Genomic DNA, 16,916 nt, shown 5'->3' with positions numbered 1-16,916 from the left:
AATCCCAGCACTTGGGGAGGCTAAGGCGGGCAGATCGTGAGGTCAAGAGATCGAGACCAGCCTGGCCAACATGGTGAAACCCCATCTCTACTAAAAATACAAAAATTAGCTGGGCGTGGTGGTGTGCTCCTGTAGTCCCAGCTACTTGGGAGGCTGAGGCAGGAGAATTGCTTGAACCCGGAAGGCAGAGGTTGCAGTGAGCTAAGATTGTGCCACTGCACTCCAACCTAGTGAGAAAGCGAGACTCCATCTCAAAAAAAAAAAAAAAATTCAAAGGCCTAATATGTAGCAGGCACTCAACTATGAATTGGAGATGTAGCAGTGAACCATATGTCCAAGGGATTTCTTTCATGGAGGTTACTGTCCAGTACAGGATTTAAAAACGAGTAGGCAATTAAAAACTAGAATAATAGATGGCATAGCAAGGGTATACTAGATTGGGAACAATTAACTGCATGTACATGGATCTGTGATTCAGATTTTAAAGTTCTGATTAGATTTTGCCTTTAAGCAGGAGAGAGAGGAAATAACCCCGAAGAAACATATATGGGATGGGATAATGTGTAATAGGCTTTTCTAGGCTAAACATGTGCAAACACTAAAGATTACAGGCCTACCATTGCTATGGCTTATGCTGTTTTTGAGTGGATAGAAAAAAAACAGATTGCTAGTCATCACCACATGATAGTATTTTATCACCAGAAGATAGTGTTTTTATTATGTTGAGGAGTATGTTTTAATCAATTACATGAAAGAAAAGGGGGAAGGGAATGGAATTGGCATTATCGGGTTATGCCACTATTTCACTATGTCAACCTTATTATTTCTTCTAAGAAAATATCATGTCTTCGTAATCCTTATGAGAGAAAAAATGAGAGGGAAATGGCATGAAATAGACCATGTGCGTAAAACATAACGTCAGTAAAATCCCCCCAAATTAGAAAGAATGTTGACAGATGCACTAAAGTGAAAGACATCATTTCATACAATATAATAGCCAAAAACTTAGATCTAATGCAATCTTTTTCATTGTACTTCTGTTCATAAGAATGTTCTTTTCCCTAGCGTTTTCTTCAGGGCAACGTGGACATCTTTATTCCTCAGGCTGTAGATCAGGGGGTTCAGCATGGGCACAACAATAGTATAAAACACAGAGGACACTTTCCCCTGGTCCATGGAGCTGACAGATGATGGCTGCAGGTACAAGAATGCTGCAGACCCAAAGAAAACAGAAACAGCCAAGATGTGGGAGCTGCAAGTGCTGAAGGCTTTGGACCTGCCCTCAGTGTAGCGAATGCGGAGGATGCTGGCAATGATGAAGATGTAAGAGCTGAGGATGGTCAGGCTGGGGACAAGGATGTTAATTCCACTAAAGATTAAAATCAGTAACTCATTAATGTAAGTACTAGAACAGGAGAGCTTCAAGATAGAAATAAGATCACAGAAATAATGGTTGATCACATCAAATTTGCAGAATTGAACCCTAAACATACAGCCTATATGAGCTGACGCACAAATCAGGCCTATTACATACACCCCTAAAATCAGAGAAAAGCAAGCCTTATTGGATATGATGATGCTGTACAGCAAGGGGCTACAGATGGCCACGTAGCGGTCATATGCCATTGCAGCCAACATGTGACACTCTGCAATAGCAAAAACGAGGAAGAAGTAGAGCTGAGTCATGCATTCAGGGTAGGAGATGATGTTCTTCTCTGTCACAAAGTTCACCAGCATCTTAGGGGTAATGACAGTGGAATGGCAGAAGTCAATGAAGGACAGACTGCTGAGGAAATAGTACATAGGGATGTGCAGGTGAGAACTGAGCCCAATCAGTGTGGTCATGCCCAGGTTGCCCACCACTGTGACCACATAGATTCCTAAGAACAGGAGGAAGAGGGGCAGCTGGAGCTCTGACTTCTCTGTTAGCCCAACCAGAATAAACTTAGTCACAAAAGAATGGTTTTCTGCTGCCATTCTTTGATGAGTTTCTGCAGGGGAGAGAAAAAACATGGTATTTAGGTGAATTGTATTGTTATTCTCCTTTTGTAGGAAAGTGATCCCTTGTTTATATATGATCATTTAACTCCGGTTCAATTAACTGAATCATAATTTATCCCAATTTAGCATGTAGTAATCTTTATTTTCTAGTAACTGGTATTCTATATGATAATATTTTACCTATGTTTATAATAATTAAAAACTTTGAGTGTCTATTTTGTATTTTGAATATTTCAATGATCTTCAAGTCAATATTTTTAAGCTAATACTTGCAAACTTAAATTCTTAGAGAACCCAGTGTAAATAAGTAAAAATGGCTGAGTGACAACTTGGGGAGAACAATCCCTGTCTACTGACAGTAACCTCTAATAACCTGAAACTAATTTCTGTCAGGGATGAACAGAAATCTTATTATTGTCAGACTTCAATGTTTTATGTAATTATCAAGAAATCTAGATTTGTACATCAAACATTCATATTTTCAGATATTATTGAAATGAAACAACATTTACAATGATCGTTGTGAATATCTATCAGCTGCAGTGGCCATAATTCTACGGTTTGTCATCTCTGAGCTACAGGGAAGTATCTCTGACATCCCTTGAGGGAAACAGAATGAGTAGTTGTTGAATGGACAGGCTCTAAAGTCAAAGTGCTTGTATTCAAATTCTGACCCCGTCATTTACTAGCCAATACCCTTGAGCATGTAAAATAGCCTCTTTGTGTCATGACTTTCAAATCTGTAAAAGAGAACATTATTACCTATTAATAATAACATTTTCAGACTCATAAATCATTAAGTGAAGAAGGTCAATCTTATGTTGTTAATGTCTATTAAGAGTGTAAAAATGGGAAGATAGTAAGAAATTACTGATTTCAATGTACAGAAACAGCAATCTTACTACCTCAGTATTTCCTTTGATTTTCTTCAACTTTTGTGAATTAGAAGGGAGTAAAAAGTAGAGACACACAATTAAAAAACAGAATTACAAGTGTGATCCCCTTTCTGTTAAACAGTGAATAGATGATGTAGCTATTCCATTCACTAAAGTTACATTTCAAATGAATGAGTCAAATTATTTAAAAAAATACAAAATTTAGAAAATCTATACATTTCTTAACACATTTCTACACCAAAATAAATCTGAAATAAATCAGACCTGAGCATAAAACTAACTATAAAACTTCTGGAAAAACAACTGATAAAATCCTTGATATCTTGGAAAAGTTTATGATTTCTTAGAACATGGATGAAGCTGGAAACCATCATTCTCAGCAAACTATCGCAAGGACAAAAAAACCAAACACCGCATGTTCTCACTCATAGGTGGGAACTGAACAATGAGAACACATGGACACAGGAAGGGAAACATCACACACCAGGGCCTGTTGTGGGGTGGGGGGAGGGGGGAGGGATAGCATTAGGAGATATACCTAATGTTAAATGACAAGTTAATGGGTGCAGCACACCAACATGGCACATGTATACATATGTAACAAACCTGCACACTGTGCACACGTACCCTAAAGCTTAAAGTATAATAAAAAATAAAATAAAATATTTTTAAAAAAGCAAAAGAACCAAAAACTAACAATGTTTCGATTATATTTCATCAAAATGAAAACAAAATTAATGACATTAAGAAAATGAAATGGCAAGCTCAAGGTAACACATATGCCTGACAGAGGACTTTTATCTAAAACATGTAAATAACATATGCAAATAATAGTACACAGACAACCAAATATTAACTACTAGTGAAATATCAGAAGAGCTATCTCACAGAAGAGATATATGACTGGTCAGTAAGTTTATGAAAATATATCCAATGTTTTTAGTAATCAAGGAAATGAAAATTAACACCATAATGAGACACTACAAACCATGATAGAATAGAAAAAACAAAACAAAAACACCTGAATATATCAAGTGTCAGGAGCATCTCTACTTGTCATACAAAGCTGGCAGGGAGTGTGAAATTGTTCAACTGTTTTGGAAAAGAGTTTGCCAATTTCTTATAAACTTAAACAGACATTAAATAAATCCAGAATTCTGCCTCTTAGTATTTACCCAAGAAAAATGTAAACATTTGTCTACATAAAGATATGTACAAAAATGTACATGGCAGCCTTATTCAAAACAACCAAAAGTTAGAAACAACCTCAAATGTTCATCAACAGATGAGTAGATGCATGAGTTGTGGTGTGTGTGTGTGTGTGTGTGTGTGTGTGTGTGTATGTATGTACATATACATAAAACTGAAAACTATTGAGAATTTAAAAAGTAAATATAAATCACAAATACGTTTAACATGGATCTCAAAAACATTACGTTTCTTTGCAATAGACTTTCCACCAGAAACCCCAAATGTATAGAAGTATTCACCAGTGTAGCTCTCTAGACCTACAGGTTTTTTGTGTGTAAGAAATTTCAGTAATGGAATGAATTTATTTAATAGATATCATATATTCAGATTTTATCTTTCTTTTTAGTTTTCTTAAATTGAATTTTCAATTCAGTTGCTTACTTTACAAATTATGAAACATTTTACATTATGTTTTTCATAATAATTAACATTTAAAAAATATTTGTAGGCTATGCAAAATTTTTTGCTTCTTCATTCCTGAATCCGATAAATTAAGGTTGTCTTTTTGTCTTGATCATTCATGCTAGAAGTCTGTCAATTTTATTAATCAATTTAAATAAGCTAACTTTTTACTCTGTTGATTTTGTTAACATTTATTTTTATTTAAATTATTTCTAATAATTTATTTTATTTTTATTCATTTCTTTAGCGTGATTTCCTGTCCTTTTCCTAGATTTTTGAACTGAACCTTAATCAACATCTTCCATTTATAGTCTTTTGTAATATGTGCATATAAGGTATAAATTTCCCTCTCAGCCCTACTTTAGCTACTTGTCACAAGTTTTGATATATCAAACTTACGATATTACACAGTTTAAGACACTTTATAATTTCTTTTTTATATTTGTGTTGTTCCGTGGATTATAGAAAGTAAACTGTTAACTTTACAGAAGTCAGGCTTTTTAAAATGTCTGTCTTAATTTCATTGTAGCTAACAAACATACTCTGAATCATTGAAGTTATTTCAAATTGCTGAGATTTTCTTTATAATACAACGTATCATCAGTTTTCATAAATATTCCAAATGCATCTTAAAAGGATACATTGCCTGATATTGAGGTCCCTTAATACATACATTTCAATGATGTTCAATTCACTAATTATGTTGTTGAGACATTGAATATGCACAGTGATATTTCTGTCTGATGTTCTAACGGTTAGTAGCTAAGTATGTCCATGTCTCTCACTAAAATTTCTGATTTTTAAATTTCTTCCTTTAGTAGTTGAATCTTTACCAAAATCTTTATTGCTATGGAATGCAGAACTTTATATTTAGTAATGTGTCTTGCTTAAATCTTCCTTCGTCTCTTGTTAGCATTTTTAGCATTGTTAGGCTATCACAATATTTTTTTGGTTAATGTTTGCACAGCATACTATTTTTCACTCCCTTTCATTAGATTTTCTGTTTCCTTATATTAAAATTTATTTTTGAAAGAAGCACAAAAATAATATCATGTGAAATAGCAACAAATTAGCACCAAATACCTCAAAATATAAAGCAAAACATATACAATGACTATAGGTTAAAACTTTTAAGTAATCTTAAGATAAATTAGACAAACTTAAGTCTCCATCAGTGGATGGATGGATGGATAAAGGAAATGTGGTATACATACACAATGGAATACTATGAAGCCATAAAATGAACGAAATCCTGTAATTTGGTGGTTAAGTGAAATAAGCCAGGCACAGAAAGACAAATATTTTATATTCTTACTCATATGTGGAAGCTAAAAAAGCTGATCTCATGGAGATAAAGAGTAGAATGACAGTCACTGGTGGCTGGAAAGACTGGCTGGGTGTGGAAGTATGAAGAGATATGGATTAATGGGTACATGACATACAGTTAGATAGAAGGAATAGTTCCTAATGTTCAGTAACACAGTAGGGTGATTATAGTTAACAACAATATATAGTGTATTTTTAAATAGGTAGAAGGTTTAAAATGTTTCCAACACAAACAAATGATAAATGTTTGAGGTGATGAGTATCCTAAATACCCTGATCTGATCATTACACATTGTATGCATCTATCAAAATACCACAGGTACCTCACAAATATGTACAATTATGTATCAATTAATTTTTTAAAAACCCTAATAAGAGATTTACCATATCTGTGGATAATAAGACTCACTATTATAAAGATATTAAGTCTCTCAAACTTATGTATAGATTTAACATAATTCAATTGCTGGATATAACATCTAAACAGATGATCGATATGTTTAAAATATATATCAATATGTAATTCTTTTTTTAACTTTTAAGTTCAGGGTACATGTTTAGGTTTGTCATATAGGTAAACTTGTGTCATGGGGGTTTGTTGTACAAATTATTTACTCACCCAGGTATTAAGCATTGTACCTATTAGTTATTTTTTTCTGATCCTCTTCCTCCACACATAGCTTAGCTGTCACTTATAAATGAGAACACATTACATTTGGGTTTCCATTCATGAACTACTTCACTTAGAATAATGACCTCCAGCTTCATCCAAGTGGCTGCAAAAGTCATTATTTTGTTCCTTTTTAGGGCTCAGTGGTATTCTATGGTGTATACTGAAATTTTAAAAAATTATTTAAAGATAAAAAAATGCATTACTATGAAAAATATATCAACAAATTCCTGAAGAGAATATTTAGCTACTGCTGTTTATGTCTGAGGATTTATGGAAAATATCATCTCAGTGCAATATCAAAGGGGAGTCAAGATATTGATTCTCAAAAGTTAACAATTATTGTACTCTAAAAACTCAAGATGGATATTATAGCCATTATTCTCTATATCCCTTTCTCAACATCTGTATATAAGATCAGTAAATGCCTTGCTTTCTAGAATACAGCTCGTCTCAATCAGATAATTTTATATTAACACTAATATTTCAATTGCTCAGTGTGAATGTGCTGTAGACACAGTTCATCTTCAATTTATACAGGCAGGTGGCACAGGCTTTCAGAATATATGCTGGATAAGATAGATTTATGGGAGGCTTGTTGCTTTACAGTCAGATGTAGAAGAAAATATTTGAACACAGAGAGTGTTTGTTGATTCAGGTATTTCCCAATATGATTGATCATCACAGTCATCTAGGGAGATTGAAGTGTTTACAAAAAAGGATTAATGTAAAAATGTAAACATGATTATAATGAAAAACAAACGTTCCAGAATCACCTCCCTATATACTCTATCCTGTTCCCCAGACACTACTTAATCTCTGTAGAATAGTTCCAACAGTGTCTGCTTCTAGTTCTTCTGAAGTTTACTGCTATAGTTCTAATTTGTTCATATTGCTATTTGTAGAATTAATAACTTTGAGCATTATAAACTTCCAAACTGCATGTGGTTTTACTTTAGTTAAACTAGTATTGCTACCCCCTCTCTAATTCTGATAATTGATAGTTGTATTCTAGTTCAGATATCTTTTAGTAGCTTCTGAAACTTTGAAAATATTTTCAAATCTCTTTGTCAAATTTCGAATTTTTTTAACTCATGTGTAAATATCCTGTTTGTGTTGTTTAATATAGATTTGCTACCACCCTACCAGATTTAGTGAATCAGAATCTTTGATGTTGAGGTTTAGAGATCTGACCTCTCTGAAAAATAAAATAAAAATAAAACACACAAATGACACTTCTAAATCAATGATGATGATCATCCAGGTTTGAGAACAGAGTTGAAACAAATTAAAATGTAGCAGGGAAAATATTTATTAACTTCTAAGCTTAGTTTAAAAATTAATTCTTCCCATAAAAGATATCTGGTTTGAGTGTAGTTTATATAAAAGCATAAAGGCATTTTAAAAAATAATCCAATGGAGTCCATAGAATAATAGATGATAAAGCAATTGAAAATTCATAGCTTATTTATTAAAAAACAATTTCTAGAGTATGATGAGCCATAATCTCAATAAGATCTACGACATAGCTTCCCAACTCATGTGCCATGGACTTAGAATGTGTTACAATGGTGCTGAAGTGCTGGTGTTTAGTCCTTGGGGCAATGAAGAGAAGCCTGTGGCATCCAGAGCCTCTTAGAGGTCAGCATTTGCCACAAGCTGGGGTAAATTTCTTACCCCAGATGCTATGCAAATATCACCATCTTCTATGGGCACTATGAGGTTAGCAAGTACTAGTCTATGCCTATCATATTAAATTTTGAACTTTGTTTAATTATGAATGTCTTTTTTATTATTTATTTATTTATTTATTTGAGATGGAGTCTCGCTCGCTCTTGTTGCCCAAGTTGGAGTGCAGTGGTGTGGTCTCGGCTCACTGCAACCTTCACCTCCTGGGTTCAAGCAATTCTCCTGCCTCAGCCTCCTGAGTAGCTGGGATTATAGGCGCCCGCCACCACGCTCAGCTAATTTTTGTATTTTTTAGTAGAGACAGGGTTTCGCTATGTTGGTCAGGCTAGTCTCGAACTCCTGACCTCAGGCGATCCGCCCACCTCGACCTCCCAAAGTGCTGGGATTACAGGCGTGAGCCACAGAGCCCGGCCATGAATGTCTTTTTTAAGGAGGAACATTGACAAGATGAAAGGTGTATAGAAGCTATGAAGAGCTTGGAAAATATTTAAAGGTAATGAAATAATTAGCAGACACTTTTATACATTGAAAGAGAAACAAAAGAGAAGAGGTGTTTATTTTGTGTATGGTGTTTGACAGACTTAAGAATACACCCTTTAGATGTTGAAGATGCTAGCCAGAGAGGAGATAATTCAGTGGGGAAAAGTCTCAGAGAAGAAGAAAATAATGGGATATGGAGTACGTGTACAAGAGCTAGATTTAGAAAGGAAGGACTCTTTTTCCTAAGAGAGAAGAGAGGTGATGTTGGGGTGCAGAAGATGATTCCCCAAAATATGGCACTCTGGCATGCTGAGTGCTTTAAAAGGCCTTGGAAATAAGCTTCAGAACCAAGGGCTGTTTCTGACCTTCTCCCACCTCCTTGTCTCTCAGATCCTCTTCCCCAAAGTAATGGGTGGGACTCTTTGGAATTTCCTTATCTAACTAAGCTTCTTTCCCAAAGAAATGCAGTTGTCTTAAGACCCCCTTCTTTGGAATCCAGGAAAGATAACCAGGAAAGATTAACCACCAGAGAAGAGACTGGGAGTCATCACCATGCACAGACAGACTTTTCATCTGTTATTCTGAAGGCAGCTCCAAGAGATTACCTGGGGGACTTTATCTGTATAATAAGACAACCTGTGTCCCCATGCATTTCCACCCCTCACCTTCCATAACTTGTCCATCTCATCCAGCTTCCAAAGATAATCATTTACAAAATAATGTCTACCTCTTGCGTCCACACATCTCTCTTCCATGAAGAGTATTTAAGCTTCAACCACCTGGTCCTTCTTGAGTTTCATACTTAGTGTATGACTTCCATGTATATACACATTAAATAAATTTTGTATGCCTTTTTCTCCTATTAAAAAAGAATACACCCTTTAATCAATATAAAAATATTCTAATAACTTGAGATCTTAAAAAAGGAAAAGGCTATTTATTTCTGGCCATTAAATATATTTAACCACAGCATGACGATCCATCTTCAGAAAAATTAGGGAAAAGATTTTCTTAATTTATCTTATGATTAAAAACAAATATCCAGTATCTCTCATCTCTTTCTACTCTTAGGTCTTGTATCTTCCTCCTTTGTGAGAGAAATATTTGGCTTCATTCAGTTCCTGGAATTTGTCACATTCACTTAGCTGTCTGACTTTTTGTTTACTGTTCCTTCTACATTAAATAGTCTTACCAATTACATTTTCTGTTGTCTGGCAAACATTTGTTTTCTTTCATATCTCATTCAAAACTATCATAATCATAGAACCATTCTCCAATTCCTTGTAATTGATTGGACCTTTCTACTGCATGCTCAGAAAATTCTAATTTCTAAACAGCACATTTTTAGACTGAACCGTACTGTAAGCCAGGCTGTGGATCAGACCTCCTCTCTTCTGTATTCCCAGTATTAGCCCATATCTGGCAAATCACTGAAAGTTTAAAAAGTACTTTTAAGAATAAATGATTGATTAAATGAATGAATGAAAGTATTCACAAATATTTCCTACAGTTTTTACAGTGATTACTTCTAGACCTAATAGCATCAAATCATAAGTGTGAGATGAACACACTCACCTTTCTTTTGCCTGAAACCTCAGTTCCAAATTTTATTTGCAACTTGCTGTCTTTGACTTGGAGAATGGCACTAATGCTGGTGTTGGAAGTCATAGGTACCAAGCCAGCGTTCTGTAGTCTTTGGTCCTGAGACTGCAAAGCACAAGACATCTCACTCACTTCTGAAATCAATCTGCACCGCTGATCAGCATCTCCAGTTGTCACTTTTCAGTTGTGTTTCTCTAGCTCTAGCACACATCCTCCCCTTTTACAGTGGCCTGAGCAGTTTTGATTGCTGTGCTGTGAACATTTGTCCTGGGTTTAGATACGCCAGGTACCAAATATCATGCAGACAAACATTCTCCAAGGATTTCCATTTCTCTGGGAACACAAGCTCCTGAGAAAAGAAGCAATTACTGTTGGCATTTACCCAATTGTCTAATTTTTCTTCAGGGGAATTTTTGTCAATTCTAAACTTGTCGATTAGCAATAAAGATTTGTGCCTACTGGCAATAAAGGATTTTGTGAAAAGGTATATTCTGATCCAGCAAGTCTGAGTGCGGTTTGAGATTCTGCATTTCTTAGAAACTCCAAGCCAGTACTATTTGTTCACAGCCCAGACTATTATTAGCTGATTTTAGAGGACCAAGACACTTCCTGAAAAGTTATACCTTACTCATATTAGTGTTAGAAATTTTAAAATAATAAATCAAATCACTGCTTGACAGGTCTCATGCTTATATTTCAACAGCTTCTCCAAAACCAATGAACTATCTTCCTTTGTTGCTAAATTGAATATTTGCAGGAAAGCAATAAAACAGCCTAAATATAATTCATGTAATCCTCCATTGTGGCCGGGGAGCAGTGGACTGTGATTGAGCTACACTATTGTACTTCATGGTTGAGGTGGTGAAAGTCAAATTCAATACTGGTCAACAGTATAATGTGACTTAAAAAAGACTCAATATATCTTTAGTCTTCATTTGCAAAAAAAAAAAGGTCCTAGAAAATGGAATTGCTTAGTCTTATTTAACACTCAATAATAGTTGGACTACTGTTTAGTTTGAAGTACCATAATTTTGTGGGGTATAGAAAAACTGGAAAATTTCAGGAGAAAAATGTTCTGGAAATTTTGTCATTTGAAGATTGTCAGAGAGAACTGAAGATATTTAGCTAGCACAGTAATACTCTGTTTGACACGATAGCTATCTTCAAATATTCAGCATATTCCTATATTTAGGAGATGTTGAATTCATTTTCTTCATGTCTAAGAAATTGCTGTAATACTAACTGCTAGAAACTATGGTAAGACACATTTTGTTTCACAACAAAGAAGAGCATACAAATACATCCAGAAATGGAAGCAGTTACCTTAATGTGCAGGACTTACAACCAGAAATGTTAGAGCATAGCCTGTGTAACCACTGAGCAGATATTTTTCAAGTACACAGTACAATATGAGTAATTGGGTTAAATCATTTTTAACATCTCTTCCAGTTCTAATATTTCATGACTTGATATAAAAATTCCAGTATATCCTGATATTCGGTTGGACAGTCCTAGGTTCAAATCTCAGCTTAACTCCATACTTGCTGTGTGACTTTAAGAAAATCACTTCCACCAGGAAAAGCTGGCCATAACTGGGCATTAGGAAGAGGCATGAAATTTTCCTCAGAGCTTTCAGGAGGAACCACCTATGCTGACATCTTGATTTTTTTACTTCTAATTCCCAGAACTATGAGACAATAAATTTCAGTTGTTTAAAGCTGCCCAGAGTATGATACTTTGTTACAGCTATTCTAGAAAATGAATGCACTGTAAGACATGGAAGTTTTTATTTTCATTGACCTCTACTAACTGTATTAAATATTGTAATGTACTCATAAAACACCAATGCTTGGATAATTTTAGTTTGAGGGCTAAATGAAAGCTTCTGGTAGATGTTGGTGTAAACACAAGAGGTGTTCCTAGGGAACTGCACAAAGGAGAAATGATAAGGTTTTCTTCTAAAAATAAAAATGTTGAGGAACAAAAGAAACACATGCACTGTACAGGTTATTTTAGTTCTATATGTAGACTAATTAACTTGTTTGGAAATAAAAATTATTAAACTTTTTACTCAAAATATTTATTAGTATTATATCATTTTGAGATAATAATTTACAATAGATTTTCTTAATCAAATTTGCTTTGAAAGAAAATATTTGCAAACCATACATCTCACAAGCGATTGATATCCTACATATATAAGAAATGCAAACATCTCAATGGTAAGAAAACAATTAAACAGATTTAAAAATAGGCAAAGCATCTAAATAGACATTTCTCAAAAGAAGACATAAAAATGGTCAACAGGTATATGAAAAAGTGTTCAAAATTACAAATCATCAAATTGCAGAGAAACTACAGTGAGATATCACCTCATACTTGTTAGGACAGTTACTATCAAAAAGAGAAGGGATAACTGTTGGAGAGGATGTGGAGGAAAGTGAACCATTACATGCTGTTTATGGGAATGTAAATTAGTACAGTCATTATGGAAAACAGTGTAAAGCTTCCCCAAAAAATTAAAAATTGAACTACCATATGACCCAGCAATACCACTATCGGGTATATATTCAAAAAATACAATCAGCACATCAAAGAAATATCTGCACTCCCATGTTTATTGTAGCATTATTCACAATAGCCAAGATATAGATTAACCTACGTGTCCATTGCTTAGGAAGAATGGATAAAGAAAATGTGGTATATGTGCACAATGGAATAATATTTAGATTTAAAAATTTGCAACAATACAGATGAAGCTGTAGGACATTATATTACATGAAATAAGCCAGGCACAGAAAGACAAATACTACATGATCTCACATACATGTGGAATCTAAAAACGCTGAACTCACAGAGGTAGACAGTAGAATTGTGTTTATCTGCAGCTGGGCGTGTGGGAGGAGATGTTGGTCAAAGGATATAATATCTTAATTAGATAGAAGGAATAAGTTAAAAACAATCTATTGTATAAATGGTAACTATAGTAATAAAAATCTATTGGATTAGTGTTCTCACCACACACACAAATAAATATGTTAGGTAATATATATGTTAACTAGCTCAATTTAGGCATTTCGCTATACACACACACACACATTCAAAATAACTTGTACACAATAATACATACAATATTTTTTGACCATTAAAAGTTGTCAAAGTTTTTGTTTGTTTGTTCATTGGTGGTGGTGGTAGTTTGGGGGACAATTTCTGTCACCCAGGCTGACGTACAGTGGCACAATCAAGGCTCACTGCAGCCCCAACCTCCTGGACCCAAGCAATACTGCTGCCTCAGCCTCCCAAGTAGCTGGAACTTCAGGCACACACCACCATGCCCAGCTAATTTTTGCATTTTCTGCAGAAATGAGGCTTCTCCTTGTTGTCCAGGCTGGTCTCAAACTCCTGAACAGAAGTGATTCACCCACCTCAGCTCCCCAAAGTGCTGGGATTACAGGCATGAGCCACTGCACTCAGCAAACATAAATAGTTTTCTAAAGGACTTTATTGTTTTATCTTCATTTAAGCTGTTAATTTTTTAGTAATGTTTACAAATTTGAGTCAAAATGCGAAGAAGGAAAAGCTAATATTGGAGTATGTTATTGAAAAGCTGGTATGAGCAATGGTGGTTCAATTTTACCAGCACTTCCTCAGAAGTGCATATGATGTTTCCCAAGATGGCTGTCCTGTGTGACAGGATGATGTGGCATTACACACAATTTTCACTGTTACTTGGTAAAGGTGACCCCAAGAGCAAGAATTCTTTGAGCTGACTGTACATAAGCCAAATGAGCATCTGAAATTGTGGAGAAGTTTCCAGAGTGAAGGTGCAAAGCACTTGCTGGAAATTTGAAGTGTAACACCTTCAATGCAAGTTGACTCTCAGCTTGCACACAGCTAATAAATGTGCCTCAAGTCTGCTGAAATGAGAAACAGGAGGTAGTCTGAAAGAATGTGGCATGAGAAACCAAGGGTGTTTGGTATAATCATTAATAAATATTTGAGTGTGTATTCTCTACTCGAGTTTATAGTCCATTGAAGCAAGGGAAATGTACAGAGTAGACGTTCAAATGATCATAAAATTACCACAAGCAATGCAAGCTAAGAAGAAAAAGAGATAGTTTTTCTGAAAGAGAACATAAGGATGATATGGAAAAGTAATGCAGATTGAGTTTCAGAGATGAGTTTTCTGAGGAAATAATTTTAAGTCCCCTTAGCTTTTAGAAATATATTTTTTTCTAAGTCGGATCCTGGCAATTTTTTTACTAGTTATACTTAGATACACTAGTAATAGCAAATAAGTAATAAGTAAATAAGCTTAAAGAAATCATTTAACTTGGCTCCACATGGAAGAAACAGATTAACAGTTGAATCTCCCAGACTCAGGTTAATAGAGTCCATGATTGATTGAGAATTTTCTCAGGCAAGAAGATCCAAATCTACTTGGTATGCTCAATTTTATACATGCCATGTTTTTAGAGTTCCCGGGAAATAGTCCTATTAACCTATGGCTCATTCACCTACACTCCCTTCAACTAAAAGGATGGACAAACTATAGTTTCGATATCCAGGAGCCTGTTATTAAATATATATAAACAGAGTAAGCTGCATTACCTGGAATCTGATCAAAGAAACTTAACCAGCCCCATCCAAAAATAGACAAGTGAAATATTTCTTCTGGTTATAGAAACATAGCTTATTGTATTTGATCACGTAGCACCCTCACTTTTATTTTAAAGCAATTTTATTGAAGTATATTTTATATATCATAAAATTCACTAAATATCTACATAGCAAGGAATTTTCTCATTACCAGCACAGGTAAAATTATGTTCTGCTCTAGGCATAGAGAATTAAGGGTAGTTTAGACCATGCTATTCAGGTTCCAACTCTATCACCAGATTTGCTACGTTTACCCATCAGGCATCAAACATATTTTTTAACCTTCCTGTGCCACATGTTTGAAAAGAAAGAAAAAATAAGTATTGCTTTAGGGACTCCTTGGTTGTTGAGAGGGTTTAATGACTTAAAAAATCAGGTGTTAACAAGTTATCATATCTGCATTGGGATTTTTCACAGAACAAATACACATACATCTTAGCATAGAATAGGTCAGAATGTTACCAGTTATATTATAGATTCTTGAAGAACCTTCTAAAGTAAATTTTAATCAACTTGAAATATAAATTAAATTAGATTAGATTTAAAAACATATGTAGCTCTTCGAGAGATAAATAGATAAAGTAAGTATGACATACATATGGCTTTCCTATACTTAGCTTAAATGAGGAAATAATAAAAAAGCTTTCAAGGACCTAAGGTGGCAAGAACTATGATAGACGCTGGAGACGTGGCAATAAACCACATGTACGGGGGAATCTTCATGAAGTCTGAAGTCCAGTGTAGGTTGAAGGCAAGTACAAACTAGAATAGGAAAATGCAAAGCAGATGATATATTGGATTGCACAATTATAACATATACACGGATATGTAACTTATATTCTGAAATTTTGATTATGTTGCTAAAGTAAAAGAAGAAATACAGCAGACAAATGAGGTAAATAGATGAATAAGGCAGAAAAGAGATTGCTGCAGGCTAAAATTACAGCTATCATATTGCAATAATTTATGTTGTTATTGAAAAGACAGAATAAGGGAGATTGGTATCACTTTTGGAAGATGGTATTTTCATTATGGTTGAGAACTGAGCTGAATTTTATCAATTGTGTAGAAGAAAAGAGGTAAGAATATGGGGCTGGCATTAATGAGTCTATGTACTCATGTCGATTTTAGTATTTATATTAATTTGTGTCTCACTGATACATATCAGTTAAAACCCCACATGGGAAATGACATCAAAGGGTCATGAAATGAAAAAATAATGGTAACATAATCTCACCAAATGGTAAAAATTATTGACAGATGCATTAAAGTGAAAGACATCCATTCATACAATGTAATAGTCCACTACTTAGGATTAATATGTCATCTTCTTATTATTACTGTTTACAGTAATGTTCTTCTCTGTAGCATTTTCTTCAGGGAAACATGGACATCTTTATTCCTCAGGCTATAAATCAGAGGGTTCAACATGGCACAATAATAGTATAAAACACAGAGGATACTTTCCCCTGGTCCATGGAGCTGACAGATGATGGCTGCAAGTACATGAATGCTGCAGATCCAAAAAAGATTACAACCACCAACATGTGGGAGCTATAAGTGCTGAAGGCTTTGGACCTGCCCTCAGTGGAGCGAATGTGGAGGATGCTGGCAATAATAAAGATGTAAGAGCAAAGGATGGTCAGGCTGGGGACAAGGATGTTAAATGCACCAACACATAGAATCAGTAGTTTGTTGACATAGATACTAGAGGAAATAGTACATAGGGGTGTGCAGGTGAGAACTGAGCCCAATCAGTGTGGTCATGCCCAGGTTGCCCACCACTGTGACCACATAGATTCCTAAGAACAGGAGGAAGAGGCGCAGCTGGAGCTCTGGCTGTTCTGAGAGCCCAGCCAGAATGAACTCAGTCACTGAGGAATTATTTTCTCCTGACATCTCCTCCAGTCAGTTTCTGCAGGAAGAGAAAAAACAAAACA

General features: G+C 34.9%; 1 protein-coding gene, 1 non-coding gene and 1 pseudogene across 2 annotated transcripts in view; all 3 read right to left on the bottom strand.

Annotated features, from left to right (window-relative positions):
* OR8G5 (olfactory receptor family 8 subfamily G member 5) overlaps nt 1–16,916 on the bottom strand; it is a 47,470-nt gene that overhangs the window by 22,264 nt on the left and 8,290 nt on the right. Inside the window, exon 2 of the transcript XR_008538171.2 lies at nt 10,291–10,666. This is a non-coding gene — a transcript (olfactory receptor family 8 subfamily G member 5). The remainder of the gene's footprint in view (nt 1–10,290; nt 10,667–16,916) is intronic.
* Nucleotides 685–2,011, bottom strand: LOC134806920 (olfactory receptor 8G5). The gene has a single exon (XM_063784595.1). It carries the CDS (start codon nt 1,975–1,977, stop codon nt 1,042–1,044), a length of 936 nt encoding a protein of 311 aa, XP_063640665.1. The 5' UTR covers nt 1,978–2,011; the 3' UTR covers nt 685–1,041.
* LOC129135379 (putative olfactory receptor 8G2) lies at nt 16,401–16,884 on the bottom strand (annotated as a pseudogene).

This window comes from Pan troglodytes, chromosome 9 (genome assembly GCF_028858775.2).
Source record: "Pan troglodytes isolate AG18354 chromosome 9, NHGRI_mPanTro3-v2.0_pri, whole genome shotgun sequence".
Taxonomy (NCBI): Eukaryota; Metazoa; Chordata; class Mammalia; order Primates; family Hominidae; genus Pan; species Pan troglodytes.
Note: the sequence above shows the minus strand (reverse complement) of the source record. Positions and strands in the feature narration are given on the sequence as shown.

Excerpts from the sequence above, each read along its gene's own strand:
- LOC134806920 (XM_063784595.1), bottom strand. The coding sequence starts at position 1,977 with ATGGCAGCAGAAAACCATTCTTTTGTGACTAAGTTTATTCTGGTTGGG.